General features: G+C 44.3%; 1 protein-coding gene across 1 annotated transcript in view; it reads right to left on the bottom strand.

Moving 5' to 3' along the window:
* LOC128737051 (RING finger protein nhl-1) overlaps positions 1-16,277 on the bottom strand; it is a 42,429-nt gene that overhangs the window by 19,858 nt on the left and 6,294 nt on the right. The window contains exons 2-10 of the mRNA XM_053831598.1: positions 11,533-11,668; positions 11,325-11,467; positions 9,970-11,253; positions 8,436-9,151; positions 8,093-8,332; positions 3,790-4,473; positions 3,571-3,730; positions 3,370-3,510; positions 1,766-1,842 (exon numbers count right to left, since the gene is read on the bottom strand). Coding sequence (XP_053687573.1) covers positions 1,766-1,842; positions 3,370-3,510; positions 3,571-3,730; positions 3,790-4,473; positions 8,093-8,332; positions 8,436-9,151; positions 9,970-11,253; positions 11,325-11,467; positions 11,533-11,668 — 3,581 coding nt within the window. The remainder of the gene's footprint in view (positions 1-1,765; positions 1,843-3,369; positions 3,511-3,570; positions 3,731-3,789; positions 4,474-8,092; positions 8,333-8,435; positions 9,152-9,969; positions 11,254-11,324; positions 11,468-11,532; positions 11,669-16,277) is intronic.

The raw sequence follows: 16,277 nt of genomic DNA, 5'->3' as shown, positions 1-16,277 counted from the left end.
ACCAGCGCATATTAAGGTTGAGTCGGTAAAAGGACATGGTCAACGCGTATCAAAAGGTGAGACGGGAAAAGCCCAACGCAAATTAGGATTGAGAGAGGGAAAGTCCATGGCCAAAGCATATTATGATTGAGTTGGGAAAAGCCCAAAGTAAACTTATGTTGGGGTTGATTTGTAAAAGCCCAAGGCACACATCTATGAAGATAGGGTCGAGATGAGTCTAAGACCAATGTTTTGAAACCACTAAAACTTTGAGGCGCACGAGCCAGTTGCAGTCAAAATATGCCTAGGATAGCCGAATTGCGATACATCACGATTGCTAAATGTGATTGTTTTGCTTGATGGTAGTACTCCGGTAGAGATTACCAGCGATCAAGTGATGAAATTGGTGGATGCCAACAAGTACTAAAAACGTTTCAATTAATGAACAAAGTAGTCCAAACTTGTGAGAAAAACTACCAAAAAGAGACGGCTGTGGTTTGAAACCAAACCAAACAATTAAAAAATTGATCACCCCAAGATCATTTGGGTGGTTGTTGGAAACGGCTCATTGCATCCGTTAAGAAAATCCTGATCAAAGTCAATCTTTCTTGAAAGCGATCGGTAACAAAATACCTCGAACGGGATCATTTATAGCAAGTCCACGGGGTCGCAAAGTAAGTCGGTTGAGTCTCTTTGGACGTGTCCAATCCATATGTTTCAAGTTAGCTGTTTAAGGAACTACAGTTTTCCAGCTGGTTAACTAGCACGGAAAACAGTGATCTAAAGTGGTGGGAATTCTTAAAATTTCTTCCAATCTTTATTATGAATCCAAGCTGCTGAGACGCTTTAGGGATATAATTAGCTCACGATGTAAGTTTTAAAAATGGTTTTGTGTCCAGCAAGACGGCAAGGTCACCAACCCGGTCCAAATTACGTAACTTAGTACCATCGATAGTGATACGATCTTACTCACGATATAAAAATGATTTGCAACTTTTGGCACTTTTTTCAACAATGATTGAAAAACCTGCAAAATTTTGGATTCACACAATTCCATCACATTGTTGTGTTTTTTGTCGACTGGATTCACTTGAAACTATTGATATTTGGCAGGACAGTCTTCAGAGAAAGTTATCAAGACATAGGTTTGACGTTTTCCTGACGTTTCGACACTTTGTTGGTGTCTTTTTCAAGGGGCACTGTGGTAAAATACATTTTTAATGTTAGTGTCTTAAGTTGCTTACATTCATTTTCATTGTTTACATATCATTTACGTCTATTGCTCTGTTTTGGGAAGTGTACATATTTCGGTCATGGAGCAACTTAAAACACTAACATTAAAACACCAACAACGTGTCGAAACGTCGGGAAAACATCAAACCTATGTTTTGGTAACTTTCTCTGAAGACTGCCCTGCCAAATATCAATAGTTCAATCACATGTTTCACTGAATATTATTACGGAAGCTTTCAAATGCGATTATGGTTTGTATTCGGTAAATGGGTATTAAACGAGTCCATTTACGTTACAAATTGGCGATAATTTTTTGTGGTGCAAAAATGTATTTTAGGTAAAAAGAGAAACAAATGGTGAAATAATTTATGTATCGTGCGTTCCATAATTAATAGTGAATTAAACGTTATATATTGTCACCCTTTAAACAAATATTTTATTTCCTCTTGCTCGCCATGATTTGTAATTACGTAATACTTTCAAAATTATTGTAGGATATGAATTGAACAAATGACTTTTGATTGTTTTGAATTATAAAATTGCATGCACTTACCTTGGGAATTTGAATTGACCCTCGTCGGAGCCTTCCCCACCAAAGGTGGTTACCACGCGGCCGTTTACGTCGAAAATCTGCAATGGATTAGCAGCAGAGTTAGCGATGTTGATCACAGTCAAATTTACAGGATAGAATGAAATTTGGAATTGGAGTTACTTCGAAAATTAGTAGCAATAATTAAACAAAATAACAATAAGCAGTTGACCCAAGAGTTTTTTTTTCTCAAAGATGATAAATATATAGGATATGTCTTCCTGGTGCAGCGACTGTAATCCTAAAAGAATCTTAATCTCAAAAGATAGAAGCCACTGTCATTGACCCTAATTCATTACGGGTATTAACTGATATTTTGTAATTTATCGATTGTAAATCGATTTTCTTCTGAAATAAATTATTCAGATTTTATTATCAAGAGAGATTTACATTTAATACCAGCATTATCTCGGCCATAAAATAAAGAAAAAGAACTTCATTTAACATGCTGGGCAAGTTCGACTGGCTAATTCGAGGAAAAAAAATTATCATTTTTCCGTTTCCTAATTGCTTCGGTATAATTCATCATCGAAAGGATTTGCGGAACCACCTGTGTGCAACACCGCTTGTGGGTAGGTACAGATTTTTCCTCATTCAATGGAATGAGATTTCGTTGATGTGCAGCCAGCCTCTTGTCCTCCACCACGCCGCAATAGGTTTCAATAAGTTGAAGTAAACTTAAGCCCGCACCGCAAGACCTACACGGCTCAATACACCTGCCATGATAGGTGGAGGAACGCCTGCTTGAGCTTCAAAAGAGCGCTTCGACATTCGAGTGCTGTTTGTGTGTGCCAAATAGGAGCTTTCATGCGTTGAACATCTCTCCGCCTCCTACCCGCCCACCCACTATACCTGTACACTACATCGCGTGAGAGGTTTGTTTTTCCAGCTGCCTTTTGGCGCATCGCAGTTTAGCATGTAGCAGTCCCATTGAGGAAACGTTACTTGATAAGGGTCCTCCTGAAGTGGAGCAAGCATGTTTGGATGAATATCCTCCGCTCGGTTCTAGAGCCGGATGGAAAAACAGCTTTTATGGTGGAGCCTTCTGGTTGTTGGCAGACACACGCAGTTCGGTTAGTCCGTTCGGTCGGACAGTCAGGAGTTTTCGGCCGGAAGCGAGTGCCTGACCGTGTGTTGTATAGCTACAGAGCAGAGCAGAATTGATTTTTTTTCGTTTGGACGAATGATCGGAAAACGGATGGAGGGTCCCTGTCCCAGGTTGTTGTTGTTGTTGTTGTTGTTATTGCTTTTGTTGTTGATAGTACAAAAGCGAATTTCTTGCTGCTGTGAACAATCCGGTTAGTTATCAGATTGGCCTCTTATTGAAATTCCATCTCGATAGTACTTTGATTGGAGGGTTTTTTCCCATACGGTATCGCTAAGAGCTCATTTAATGGTACAGGTTGCATGTGACAGAAAAACGGAATAGAAACATTCGACGTTCATTTTGTTTTCGTTTACGTTCTCAAAGACAACGTTCTTTCAGATTAATGCACCGCCTGTTATCAGTAGTATTCTTGCGCAGAGGGAAACTGTGAAATATACCTTTTAACCTCTTGTTATCTTACCTGAATACGATGATTGTTGGAATCGGATACGATAACACGGTTCGTGTTGGAAACGGCAATGTAGTGCGGATGCTCCAGTTGACCTTCATCCTTTCCGCAAGAACCGAACTTGCCGATGAATGTGCCGTCTGATTGGAATACCTGCCGATAACAAAAATTAAATTAAGGTTAACCAGTCCATGCCAATCAGCTGAAGGATACCTGAATACGATGATTCTCCTTATCACACACATAGATGAAACCTAGCACATCGGTGGTGATACCCCACGGATAGTTAAATTTACCGTCTGCTGTGCCCTGGGTACCGAACGAACGAAGGAATCGTCCGGCCGGATCCAGCACTTGAATACGATGGTTGTATCTAAAAAGGGGAAAAACAATTAATTTAGACAGTTCCACGTCAACAGACCGGCATCTCACCTATCGGCAATGATGTACTGGCCGATGCGGTTAACGGCTACTCCCGCCAGGCAGTCGAACTCTCCGTCTCCGTTGCCATACTGGCCGAACTCCTTGACGAAGATACCGTTCGAGTCGAACACCTGGACGCGGTGGTTGGACGAGTCCGCTACCACGATACTATTGTCCGGGCCGACGGCGATGCCGCGCGGCCACGTGAAGGAACCTGGTTCGCTCCCCCGACCTCCTATCTGGAACAGTTGTCGGCGCTTCTGCAGGTACTGTGTCCTAGGGGACATACCTGCTGCCCCTGGTATACCGACTACTGCCGCCGTAGGAGAGGTAGGGGAGCCTACCCCGTTTTTTGAATCATCATCGGAGCTGAGGATGTCTGTTTGGCGCAGGGGAAGGCCAAGACTCAGTCGTCGAGCGGCGGCCGACGAGGACGACGAAGCCGACGTCGAGGGCGTTGCTAGCGATGATGAAGTGGTGGAGAGGGATGACGATGGTGTATCCTTACTGTCTTTGCCACTGCGGTTGCCGTACTTATTTTTCAGGTAGCGGGCCCAGGAACTGAGCGCCGCTCCGTCCTTGTCGGTTCCGGTACTACGATCCGGCGAAGGTTCCCGCGATTTCAGGGCGTGCGTTGAGCGGCTACGTGACAGGTCGGCTGGTTGGGAGGCGAGTGATGACGATGCACCATATCTGCAAAGCATGTAACGATTAAAGCACCATCAACTACAGGCGCGTGTAGACTGTGGTCTTCTGTTCAAAATTTGGTGTACGAATGGGTTGTGTTTCATAACAATTTAGAAAACTGTTTGAAAAAATCCAGATAGAGTTTTTCTAGAACACTGACGAAATTGCAGCATTTCGTTCTTCATGCAGTAAGTGAATGACAAATGGTACAGAAATGACACGACAATACTACCAAAAGGATACAAAAAGAACCCAAAATGGTGCAAAATTGGTATAAATGTAATTGGAAGATGATTCAAAAATGATACAAAATTGTGTAAAAATTAAACAAGATAATATAGGAAACAGTACTAAGAGTGCGTGATATTGAAACAAAACAAAGAGGCACAAACAGGACCTTGAAACGGCATAAAAATGAATAAAATTGTCGCAGAAATGCAAACTAATAGTGAAATCAGTTAACACCAAAACGATGCAGAAAAGTGATACAAATTTGACACTATTCGTATGGGACAACATATAATACAAAAATAATATTCGCAATAATGAAAACGAATAAAAGCAAAACACAGGAGGACACAAAAATTACAAAAAATGCTCCAAAAATGAGATGCATGGATGGATGGATGGATGGATGGATGGATGGATGGATGGATGGATGGATGGATGGATGGATGGATGGATGGATGGATGGATGGATGGATGGATGGATGGATGGATGGATGGATGGATGGATGGATGGATGGATGGATGGATGGATGGATGGATGGATGGATGGATGGATGGATGGATGGATGGATGGATGGATGGATGGATGGATGGATGGATGGATGGATGGATGGATGGATGGATGGATGGATGGATGGATGGATGGATGGATGGATGGATGGATGGATGGATGGATGGATGGATGGATGGATGGATGGATGGATGGATGGATGGATGGATGGATGGATGGATGGATGGATGGATGGATGGATGGATGGATGGATGGATGGATGGATGGATGGATGGATGGATGGATGGATGGATGGATGGATGGATGGATGGATGGATGGATGGATGGATGGATGGATGGATGGATGGATGGATGGATGGATGGATGGATGGATGGATGGATGGATGGATGGATGGATGGATGGATGGATGGATGGATGGATGGATGGATGGATGGATGGATGGATGGATGGATGGATGGATGGATGGATGGATGGATGGATGGATGGATGGATGGATGGATGGATGGATGGATGGATGGATGGATGGATGGATGGATGGATGGATGGATGGATGGATGGATGGATGGATGGATGGATGGATGGATGGATGGATGGATGGATGGATGGATGGATGGATGGATGGATGGATGGATGGATGGATGGATGGATGGATGGATGGATGGATGGATGGATGGATGGATGGATGGATGGATGGATGGATGGATGGATGGATGGATGGATGGATGGATGGATGGATGGATGGATGGATGGATGGATGGATGGATGGATGGATGGATGGATGGATGGATGGATGGATGGATGGATGGATGGATGGATGGATGGATGGATGGATGGATGGATGGATGGATGGATGGATGGATGGATGGATGGATGGATGGATGGATGGATGGATGGATGGATGGATGGATGGATGGATGGATGGATGGATGGATGGATGGATGGATGGATGGATGGATGGATGGATGGATGGATGGATGGATGGATGGATGGATGGATGGATGGATGGATGGATGGATGGATGGATGGATGGATGGATGGATGGATGGATGGATGGATGGATGGATGGATGGATGGATGGATGGATGGATGGATGGATGGATGGATGGATGGATGGATGGATGGATGGATGGATGGATGGATGGATGGATGGATGGATGGATGGATGGATGGATGGATGGATGGATGGATGGATGGATGGATGGATGGATGGATGGATGGATGGATGGATGGATGGATGGATGGATGGATGGATGGATGGATGGATGGATGGATGGATGGATGGATGGATGGATGGATGGATGGATGGATGGATGGATGGATGGATGGATGGATGGATGGATGGATGGATGGATGGATGGATGGATGGATGGATGGATGGATGGATGGATGGATGGATGGATGGATGGATGGATGGATGGATGGATGGATGGATGGATGGATGGATGGATGGATGGATGGATGGATGGATGGATGGATGGATGGATGGATGGATGGATGGATGGATGGATGGATGGATGGATGGATGGATGGATGGATGGATGGATGGATGGATGGATGGATGGATGGATGGATGGATGGATGGATGGATGGATGGATGGATGGATGGATGGATGGATGGATGGATGGATGGATGGATGGATGGATGGATGGATGGATGGATGGATGGATGGATGGATGGATGGATGGATGGATGGATGGATGGATGGATGGATGGATGGATGGATGGATGGATGGATGGATGGATGGATGGATGGATGGATGGATGGATGGATGGATGGATGGATGGATGGATGGATGGATGGATGGATGGATGGATGGATGGATGGATGGATGGATGGATGGATGGATGGATGGATGGATGGATGGATGGATGGATGGATGGATGGATGGATGGATGGATGGATGGATGGATGGATGGATGGATGGATGGATGGATGGATGGATGGATGGATGGATGGATGGATGGATGGATGGATGGATGGATGGATGGATGGATGGATGGATGGATGGATGGATGGATGGATGGATGGATGGATGGATGGATGGATGGATGGATGGATGGATGGATGGATGGATGGATGGATGGATGGATGGATGGATGGATGGATGGATGGATGGATGGATGGATGGATGGATGGATGGATGGATGGATGGATGGATGGATGGATGGATGGATGGATGGATGGATGGATGGATGGATGGATGGATGGATGGATGGATGGATGGATGGATGGATGGATGGATGGATGGATGGATGGATGGATGGATGGATGGATGGATGGATGGATGGATGGATGGATGGATGGATGGATGGATGGATGGATGGATGGATGGATGGATGGATGGATGGATGGATGGATGGATGGATGGATGGATGGATGGATGGATGGATGGATGGATGGATGGATGGATGGATGGATGGATGGATGGATGGATGGATGGATGGATGGATGGATGGATGGATGGATGGATGGATGGATGGATGGATGGATGGATGGATGGATGGATGGATGGATGGATGGATGGATGGATGGATGGATGGATGGATGGATGGATGGATGGATGGATGGATGGATGGATGGATGGATGGATGGATGGATGGATGGATGGATGGATGGATGGATGGATGGATGGATGGATGGATGGATGGATGGATGGATTCATTGAAAAATTAAGATAATTTGTGTTGAAATTCTGACATTGAAATATTTAAAAAGCTAAACTTAGGAACAATAGCACATAAAATCGAAGGAATTTTGGTTTTAAATTAGAATAAAATTAATAATATAATTTAATTACAAGTTTGGTCTGAATTTGGTGCCCCACCTTCTACGTAGGTCGAGGCCCGCTAGTGCTATCAACCGCTACCCTAACAAACAACTCACCTAGAGGCTAGATATGCCGACGGAGAGGACGTAGTCGGTGACACCGGTTCGTCGTCTTCGTCCTCATTACCGAAGTTATGCGACGAACGGCTGCGGGCCAGCCGATTACGGCGATCCTGCAGGGCAGTGAAGCGGCTACGATTGCTACCGAGCCGACTGTCGGAATCGTCACCGGTGGCATCGTCTTCCGGAGCTACGACAGCCGTACTCTTGCTTTTGTTCAGAAACCGGCTCGTATATCTGAAAGGAAGGAATGTGTCCTACAATTGGTACCGAGAAAGAAAGAGAGAAAAAAAGAAGAAAAGCAAGCGGATAGTAGATGCGGTTTTAAGCGAAACATTACCCGGAACTGCCGTATTTGTTCTCTTCCGGTTCGACGTGGGCAGTGGTTCGTGAACGAAGCGCCGAAGCTGTTCCGTATTTTGGACTTTCGTCCCGTTCGTAGTTGCTGCGATAGCTAGTTGGGCTGGAGTATCCGCTGGCACGGGTTTCCTCGCGGGAGTTTCGCTTCGAATCCATGGCGGCCGCTTCGCGAGCCTGAATTCTGCTAAACAGCGGCGAGTTTTGCGATTCCAGACGAATAGGTGGAGAAGTAACGGTTGGAGTTGCCCTCACAGGTGCTGGCTTCTCCTCCTCTTCTTCTTCCTCTTCCTCTGATTCCTCCTCTGAGGAGGTTTCTTCCTCGCTGCTGCTTTCGGACTCATCTTTCTTGTCGGATTTTTGCTGGCTTGTGGGCGTCGTCGTCGTTGGTGTTGTTGGAGTTTGTGACAGGAATCGGCTCTGGAAGGGTTTCCGTTCCGTCGAAGCGTTGGCGACTGGGGAAGCAGTGTTACGGGCGGGTTCAGCATTTTTGAGAATCGAAGCTTTTGGTCTGGGTTCTTCGGTGCGGACCGGCGAGCTCGGCACTGGCGACGCACTGGAGGATTCGCTCGATGAGTTCGAATCACTGCTGGCCGAGCGAGTGGGTTTCTTCGCTTGTGGCGCAGGCGTTCCCGCTTTGGCGGCGGAGGATTGACGCGAGCGGCTCGAGCGTTCCACTTCATCCTGATCGCTATCGGGCTGGTCGGTCGATTGGTGGAAGAATGATGGTATGAAAAACAAAGACGGGAAGATGAGACAGAGCTAGGAAGAATCGCTGATAGAAACAGATCTAGAGTTGGGTAGTACATTTAATTGGTTGAACGTGTTTGTGTGATTTTGTCGGTAGCAAACGTTCGATGTGGTTGTCCGTTTGCGTTGACGATTCCGCGGCTAACCCGGGTGTGTATGGCTAGGTTTCGATGTTAGCAATTTTTTGACTTTTGGCTTTCGTTCAACATGCTTGGCTGAATCACATGCATCGGAAGATTAGTATGCTGCTAAAAACAAATTTACAGAGTGAATAAGTCGCTTTTTTGAGTTTACGAGATTTTTTCTTTACTTTGAGTCTATAGAGTGCAGCTTCCCGATTCGATCTTCCTTTTTTTGCGTGTCGAACAGAAAACATTGAGTAATGAAGTTAGATTTAATAACAACGCGAAACAACGTCACACAAAGTTAAAATTTTCCAGTGAGGCGATACGAAAAGTTTCCGATGCGGTGGAACATCAAATGTAGTTGCTGTAGTTGTTGTGTTGGTTATTTAACAAATAATACGTCCTTTTGTGGTGGGTTTGGTCAACAAGACTTACGTTAAAAGGTAGTTAAAAGAATGTAGCGCGCGACATAGAGAAGAAGAAACAGGTAGGTTACGAATAATACTTAGCGAAGAAAATCCGAGCCATGTCTTTCGTTGTAGTTTGTAGTGTATTCAGTTCTTCTAAGTGTGTATTCGTTGTAACTAATAAGAGCTAATAGTATCAACAGAGAAAAGGCTAGAACTCCTCATCGGATCTCACCTCGACATGCGGGGATGACCGACGAACCGGTGAGCTTGGTGTGCTGTCACTGTCGTCGCTGTTCGCTGCGGCTTGCGCCGAGTTTACACGAGCCTTCAGGGCGGACACGCGTTCTGCAGCAGGACGCTCGGGTTCCGTCGCTACCGGCGAAGAAGGGGTTGTGGTCGTCGTTGTTGCACTGGTCGAAGCCCCCTTGTTTTGCCGTTTGATTTTTGCAATCTCGTCGTCCTCGGATAGCTGTCTGGCCGTGGTTACTTTCGGCTTGGCAACAGTTAATGGCGATGGTTTAGGCACGGTTGGAGTCGTCACCGGAGTTGCCTTCTTCACTTTACCTTTTTCCGTATCCTGAAGCCGCTTCATCACACGAGGCGAATCCATTAGACGGAAGATTCCACTGAGCGGTCCTTTGGCGACATCCTCCGTGCTGGCCACCTTGTTGGTCTTCTCTTCCTTCTCGTTGAAACGTACCTGCTTTGATTCATTATCCGAATCATTGTCCAACTGATGGCTGCGTGCAAACCTTGACCGGAAACGGCCCTTGGTTGACCTGCTGGCGGGTTCATCGTCATAGTCATAATCGTTTCCACGACCATACCGAGATTCATTTCCGTACTTCTCTTTCTCCGGTGCGGCTTTTACCGGCCGTTCTCCGAAACGACGTCCACCAAGCAATGGTTCATCGTCAGCATTCCAACCTTGCGCCTCCTGTTGTCGGAATTGAGCGGCCAATCGGTGATCACTCTTTGAACGCATCAATCCCGGCCCAGGGGGTGGCTGCAGCAGCATGCTCTGGCTTTGGCTGGTTCCAACCATATCCGATGGCAGTTTTAAGTCACCGTAAGACGACACCTCCATGATCAGCTTGTTCGGATCGATGTTCATGATGAAACGCACCTTCCGGCTGTAATCCATCGTTTCACAATCGAAGTTCCTTATGAAATCAACCGTTCGCAAAAAGATCTCCTTCGTGTCCATTAACTCGCAGTCATCCCACTCAACCGAACCCTCGTTCATGTACTTCTCGGCTAAGTCAGAGTTGCTTTGAATATTTCCAATTTCCAGTTCCAGATTTTCCTTCATCGTCAGTACGTTCTTTAGCTCCGTCGATAGGTATTTATCCATTTCGCCGCGTAGATGATCGGTGCGGTCCTTGAGTGCCTTCTGCAATCGGCGATAGATTTCGTCGATTTCCTCCGACACACTGCCGCAATTATTCTGCAAGTTCTGTGCGTTCTTTTCTACCACAGCGAGAACCTCCTTCAGGCGATGAAGACCACGTCGGATCTAAGTAGGAAATAAAACAAAAGAGAAGAGTACAGTACGTCGGCATTCAAACACCTGCGCAAAAGTTTTACTTGATTGTTGATACGATTGATTTCACGCCGAAGTATGTCCATGTGGGCGCTCTTACAGTCCGGACAGATCTTCTTGTCGCAGTGAACGCACTGGGTGCAGTACGCCTTCTCCGAGCAAACGTTGCAACGTTCCATCACCTGACCTGTTGTGGGTTAGTTAAGACAGTTTAGTCAGTTCGGGCTCGATTTCTAAGTGGAAATTGCTTACCAGATGTTGGATCGGGCAGTTCGCCGGTGATCTCGATGTGAAGCTCCAGAAACCGTTGCAGCGTTACGTTGGTCGGAAACCCCTGCACCCCCTGGTAGGGGATGCGATGCTCCGCACGACATTCCGGGCATTTTACCTGTGGATGAATGGATATTATAATATGTTTCGCAGTTCAAAACTAGCGCGGGTCCAGAATATTTACAGTTCAGAAAGTGAAAAGAAAAATAATTGTGCACAATCACCTCTAAAATACATCAGTAGCAACCCGTGAACTAGCAAAACTGCTGAATTATCCCAAAAGTACTGTTGCGAGAGGGATCATAAAGTATACGGAAACTCTCCCAATAGCCCACAAAGTGCAAACTTAACAGTTAATTTAGGGTAAAGGTAGCACATAGTACCAAATTCAGATTTATGAAAAGTTTGTTTTTTAAAATTGTGACATTTTGTGATAAGTTTATACAAAATACTAATGCAAAAATGAAGGCAACACCGTATAAAAAGTGATTGTTAATCAATAGATAAGAGCCGATAAACAAAAAATGATAATTTACCAATCCTTGGAAAAGGTTTATTATAAATCGAAACGTCGGAAGTAGAAGAAACACGTTCGTTTTTATCGACAATTTGACTGCAGAGCCGAATCATATCAGGAAAATTGCATTCCAATAAAAAATAGTTGAGCCAAAAATGGCCTTATTTTCAGCTTTTTGAACTGGAATTGCTTTTCCGCTTTTATTACATTGATTGAAAAACGTTACGTCCGATTGTAGAAAGAGTCATAGTGTAATAGCAAATCGATTTCATTTATGCGTTTAGCAGTAAAACACTGGAAATGAAACTCTGTGTATGAGCCTGGTCCCCTCCGTTTGGTCTGTCTTGTTTATTTTTACTGTCCCGTGTGTCCTGTCTGTCTGCTTTATTTACTTTTTCTAGTGTTTGTTCACTCTGTCTAGTCGGTCCAGTTTGTTCAGTCTGTCTGTCCTGCTTGTGCTATTAGTCTCGTCTGTCCTGTCTAAACAGTTTGTTTCGCCTGCCTTGTTTACCCCGTCTGTTTCATATGTCGCGTCTGTCTATTTTTCCAATCTGCCATGTTTGTCCTATCTATCCCGTCTCTCTTGTCTGTTCAATCTGTCCACTCTATTCACAATATGCACTCTATCCAATCTGTCTAGTCTGTTTAGTCTGCCCAGTCTATCTCGTTTGTCCTATCTATCTCGTCTGTTCTGTATGTCCTGTTTATCCTGTCTGTTTCATGACTGTTGGATTATCAACCCAATCGGTCATATTTTTCCCGTTTGTTCCGTTTTGTGGTCTGTTTCATATGTTTTATCTGTTTTGTCTGTCCCGTGTAGCTGGTCTGTTCTAAATGCCCGGTCTGTCCTGTCTATCTAGTCTTTCTGTTTGTCCCGTCTGTCTCGACTATCTTATCTGTCTTGTCTGCTCTGTTTTTTTCATATCTGTCCAGTCTACGCTGTTTGTTCCGTCTGTCTTGTTTGACCTATCTCTACCGTTTTTCTCGTCTGTTTTACCTGATTTGTCTAACTCATTTGTCTCGTATGTTCTGTCTGACGCATCTATCTCATCTGTTCTACCTGTCTTGTTCGTCCAGTTTTGCACTTTGTCCTATCTGTCCCGTTTGTCTCGTCTGTCCGTCTATCCTATCTGTTCAGTCTTCCCTGCCTGTTTCATCCAGGGCCCACCAGCATCGTCGAAACAAAAAATGAAGCTGACTTTCTCTTTCCCACCAACTTCACAGTATAGCGGGACAACAAGTTGAGCTGGTAGACGCCTTTCAATAACTTCCCAGGTAACCAATAAGCATTTCCAATGCAATTTAAATGCAAGCCAATAAGCATGTAAGTTGCCTTAAATGCTACTTAAATGCTTGTTTGGCAAAATATGCGGCTACTTTACTGCAGGCCCTCTTATAATGCTGACAATGCTTATTTGCAGCTAGTTACCGACAAGAAGAATTTAAATAGAATTGTGGATGCCGATTTACAACAGTTATGCAGTCAAAAGGCTGGTAAACAGCAACCTGCAGTATAAAACGCCAGGAATGCTAATAAACGATTGATTTACTGCTTATACTAATGCTTATTGGTTACCTGGGTTGGTAGCCAGACAACGCCCGATGGTGGTACCAAGATTGCTATAGCCACAGGGATCAGAAAGGCCAGGGGTGTCTTTGCACATTCCCATGGCTTTGCATTTTTTGCTTTCGCAGATCTGTGAAACATTTGGATCACTCTACGTACGAAAACCTGAATTTTCAACTTAAACGTTAAATCCGTACTGCTGTATGCTTGCGAACGGCAAAAACTGCAGGTGTTTATTAACCAGTGCCTGCGATATGTCATTCGTCCCTGGTGGCTTGATAATGAGGAACTCCATCGTCGATGTCATCAACGCCTAATAGCAACAGAAATTCGTGAACGTAGGTGGAGGTGGATCGGTCACACCTTGAGGAAAGGAGCGAACGAGATCTGTAGAGAAGCACTAGACTAGAATCCGCAAGGACAGCGTAGAAGAGGCAGACCTAGAGGCTCGTGGCGGCGCAGCTCGTTGGCTAAGCTGTGTAGCTGTAGCCAGGGATGGTTCGATCACTTTGACTCAATTTTGATTCATTTGACAGTACCGTCTCAGCGGATCCAAATATGACAAAGTTGTATATGGGACATTTGTAGAACTAGTTCTTATCTAAAATTTTGCTGAATAAAGTTTTGCTGTATCTTTTGTAGTTACGGTGCTACGATGCTAGTATCTTATTAGTGACTAAATGAACGTTCATTTAGTCACTGATGAGTTACTAGTATTGTAACACCGTAACTACAAAAGATACAGCAAAACTTTGTTCAGCAAAATTTTAGATAAGAACTAGTTCTACAAATGTCCCATACATAATTTTGTCATATTTTGCTCGGCTGAGACGGTACTGTCAAATGAATCAAAATTGACTCAAAGTGATCGAACCATCCCTGGCTGTAGCTCGTTGGCTACATCCAGGCTATAGACATAAACCTGTATGGCGTAAAATAGAACACAGGGATACAAAATAAACCTGCAAATGTTTTAAAATAGTATGAATTTTAAAATGGTATGAAATTTTTCTAAAAAAATTTAAATTATGTACTCAGTGTTCCTAAGCGTTTGGCAGCAGAAAACGTGAACCTTCCACATATATTGGCACTTATTTTCAAAAGAGTTATATTGATTTCCATGGAAATTACGTTTAAAAAATCTTAAGGAAAGATAAATCAAATGTGTTTATCGTACGAAAATGCGATACCACAGACCCGAACAAAAACAGCATTGTAGCTAACCAATTCTAACGTCAACCCAACATTTCGATTCGGGATGGGGCGAAACGGCGACAAAAACTTCAGTTTGTTTTGTGCAAAAAACAGTGGCACGTTCGAGACTACGCGTGTACTAAATTAGGAAGGCACCGAACCGGAATGACAGACAAAGCCCGGAATGACAGATAACTCGCAACAACAAAACTCGCGCAAGAAAGCTTTATAGGCAGTTGCTTACAAATCGTTCTGCATTGTGATGAATGATGGAACCTATATCAAGGCAGGCATCAGTCAAATGTCAGCAGACACGTTCCAGCGTTACGGGACACAATTTGCAACTATTTTTACCGTGTAAATTGGTTGTTGTTTCACCAAAATTTTGGTAAATAGCTTATAAAATAAGTGACTCAAGGGGATTTTACTCTCCAGTTGTATGCCGGTGATTTGGTTTAATAGGAACTGATTTGCATGGCGGGGATGTTGTCCCGTAACGCTGGAATGTGTCAGCACAGCAATACCCTGCTGCCATTCTGGTGTATCAGAACAAACCATTAGATTCACTCGTGAAAATAAAAGTAATATTTACAATTCATATGACGTATAAAATACACATGCCGAACTGTGTGCTTTCTCGTAGCGAACTCGCCAAATCACGAGAGACCAACAACGGCATCGAAATTAATTTCAGTCGAAATCGGAAGGAAACAGTTGCAAAAAGGCATTTAAAAGGCGGTATATGTTGTAAATTTTAGCATGATTCCGCTTCACTATCGACGGATAATATCAATAGTTATAAAGGGGGATGGTGTACAACACACCATCACCTTTTAACTGTAAAAAGCAAACGAAAACAAACCATGCTGAAAACCCAAACTAGCAATTATTTAATACATAGCTACTTGAACTAATACCTGATTCTTTGTCCTAAATAAACTAAAAATGCAATCGTCACAAAGGTGGTCCGCATTTGAACTCTAATAACTCAACAATTTCCTGATCGATTTTCAATATATTTGCACCAATCAATCAAAAAATCTTCTACGCATCGACTCCAATAAATATAACTATTTGGCTGCGCGCATTTAAAAATGACCAAATACCATACTTCTCACTTCTACCAGCCGAGAGCCGGGGTGGCTCTTGTCGTATCATGATATTCCTCTCCACTGTACTCGGTCCTGGGCTACTTGCCATCAACTCGTTACGCGTCTCGACAAAACTAAGTCGGTTTCAACCTGGTCGAGCCATTTATCACTTTGGGTCCCTCTGTTCCTGGCGCCGGTGGGGTCCTTGAAGAGAACGGATTTCGCTGCACAGTCGTTCGGCATCCTTACAACGGTTCGGCCCACTGTAGTCTCCCAACTTTAGCCAGACTTGAGGTAATACGAAAGGAATCTCTGCAAGTAGTGCCCGCAACTAGTGATTCTTTACTCCACGCCACTC

This window comes from Sabethes cyaneus, chromosome 2 (assembly GCF_943734655.1).
Source record: "Sabethes cyaneus chromosome 2, idSabCyanKW18_F2, whole genome shotgun sequence".
NCBI classification, from domain to species: Eukaryota; Metazoa; Arthropoda; class Insecta; order Diptera; family Culicidae; genus Sabethes; species Sabethes cyaneus.
Note: the sequence above shows the minus strand (reverse complement) of the source record. Positions and strands in the feature narration are given on the sequence as shown.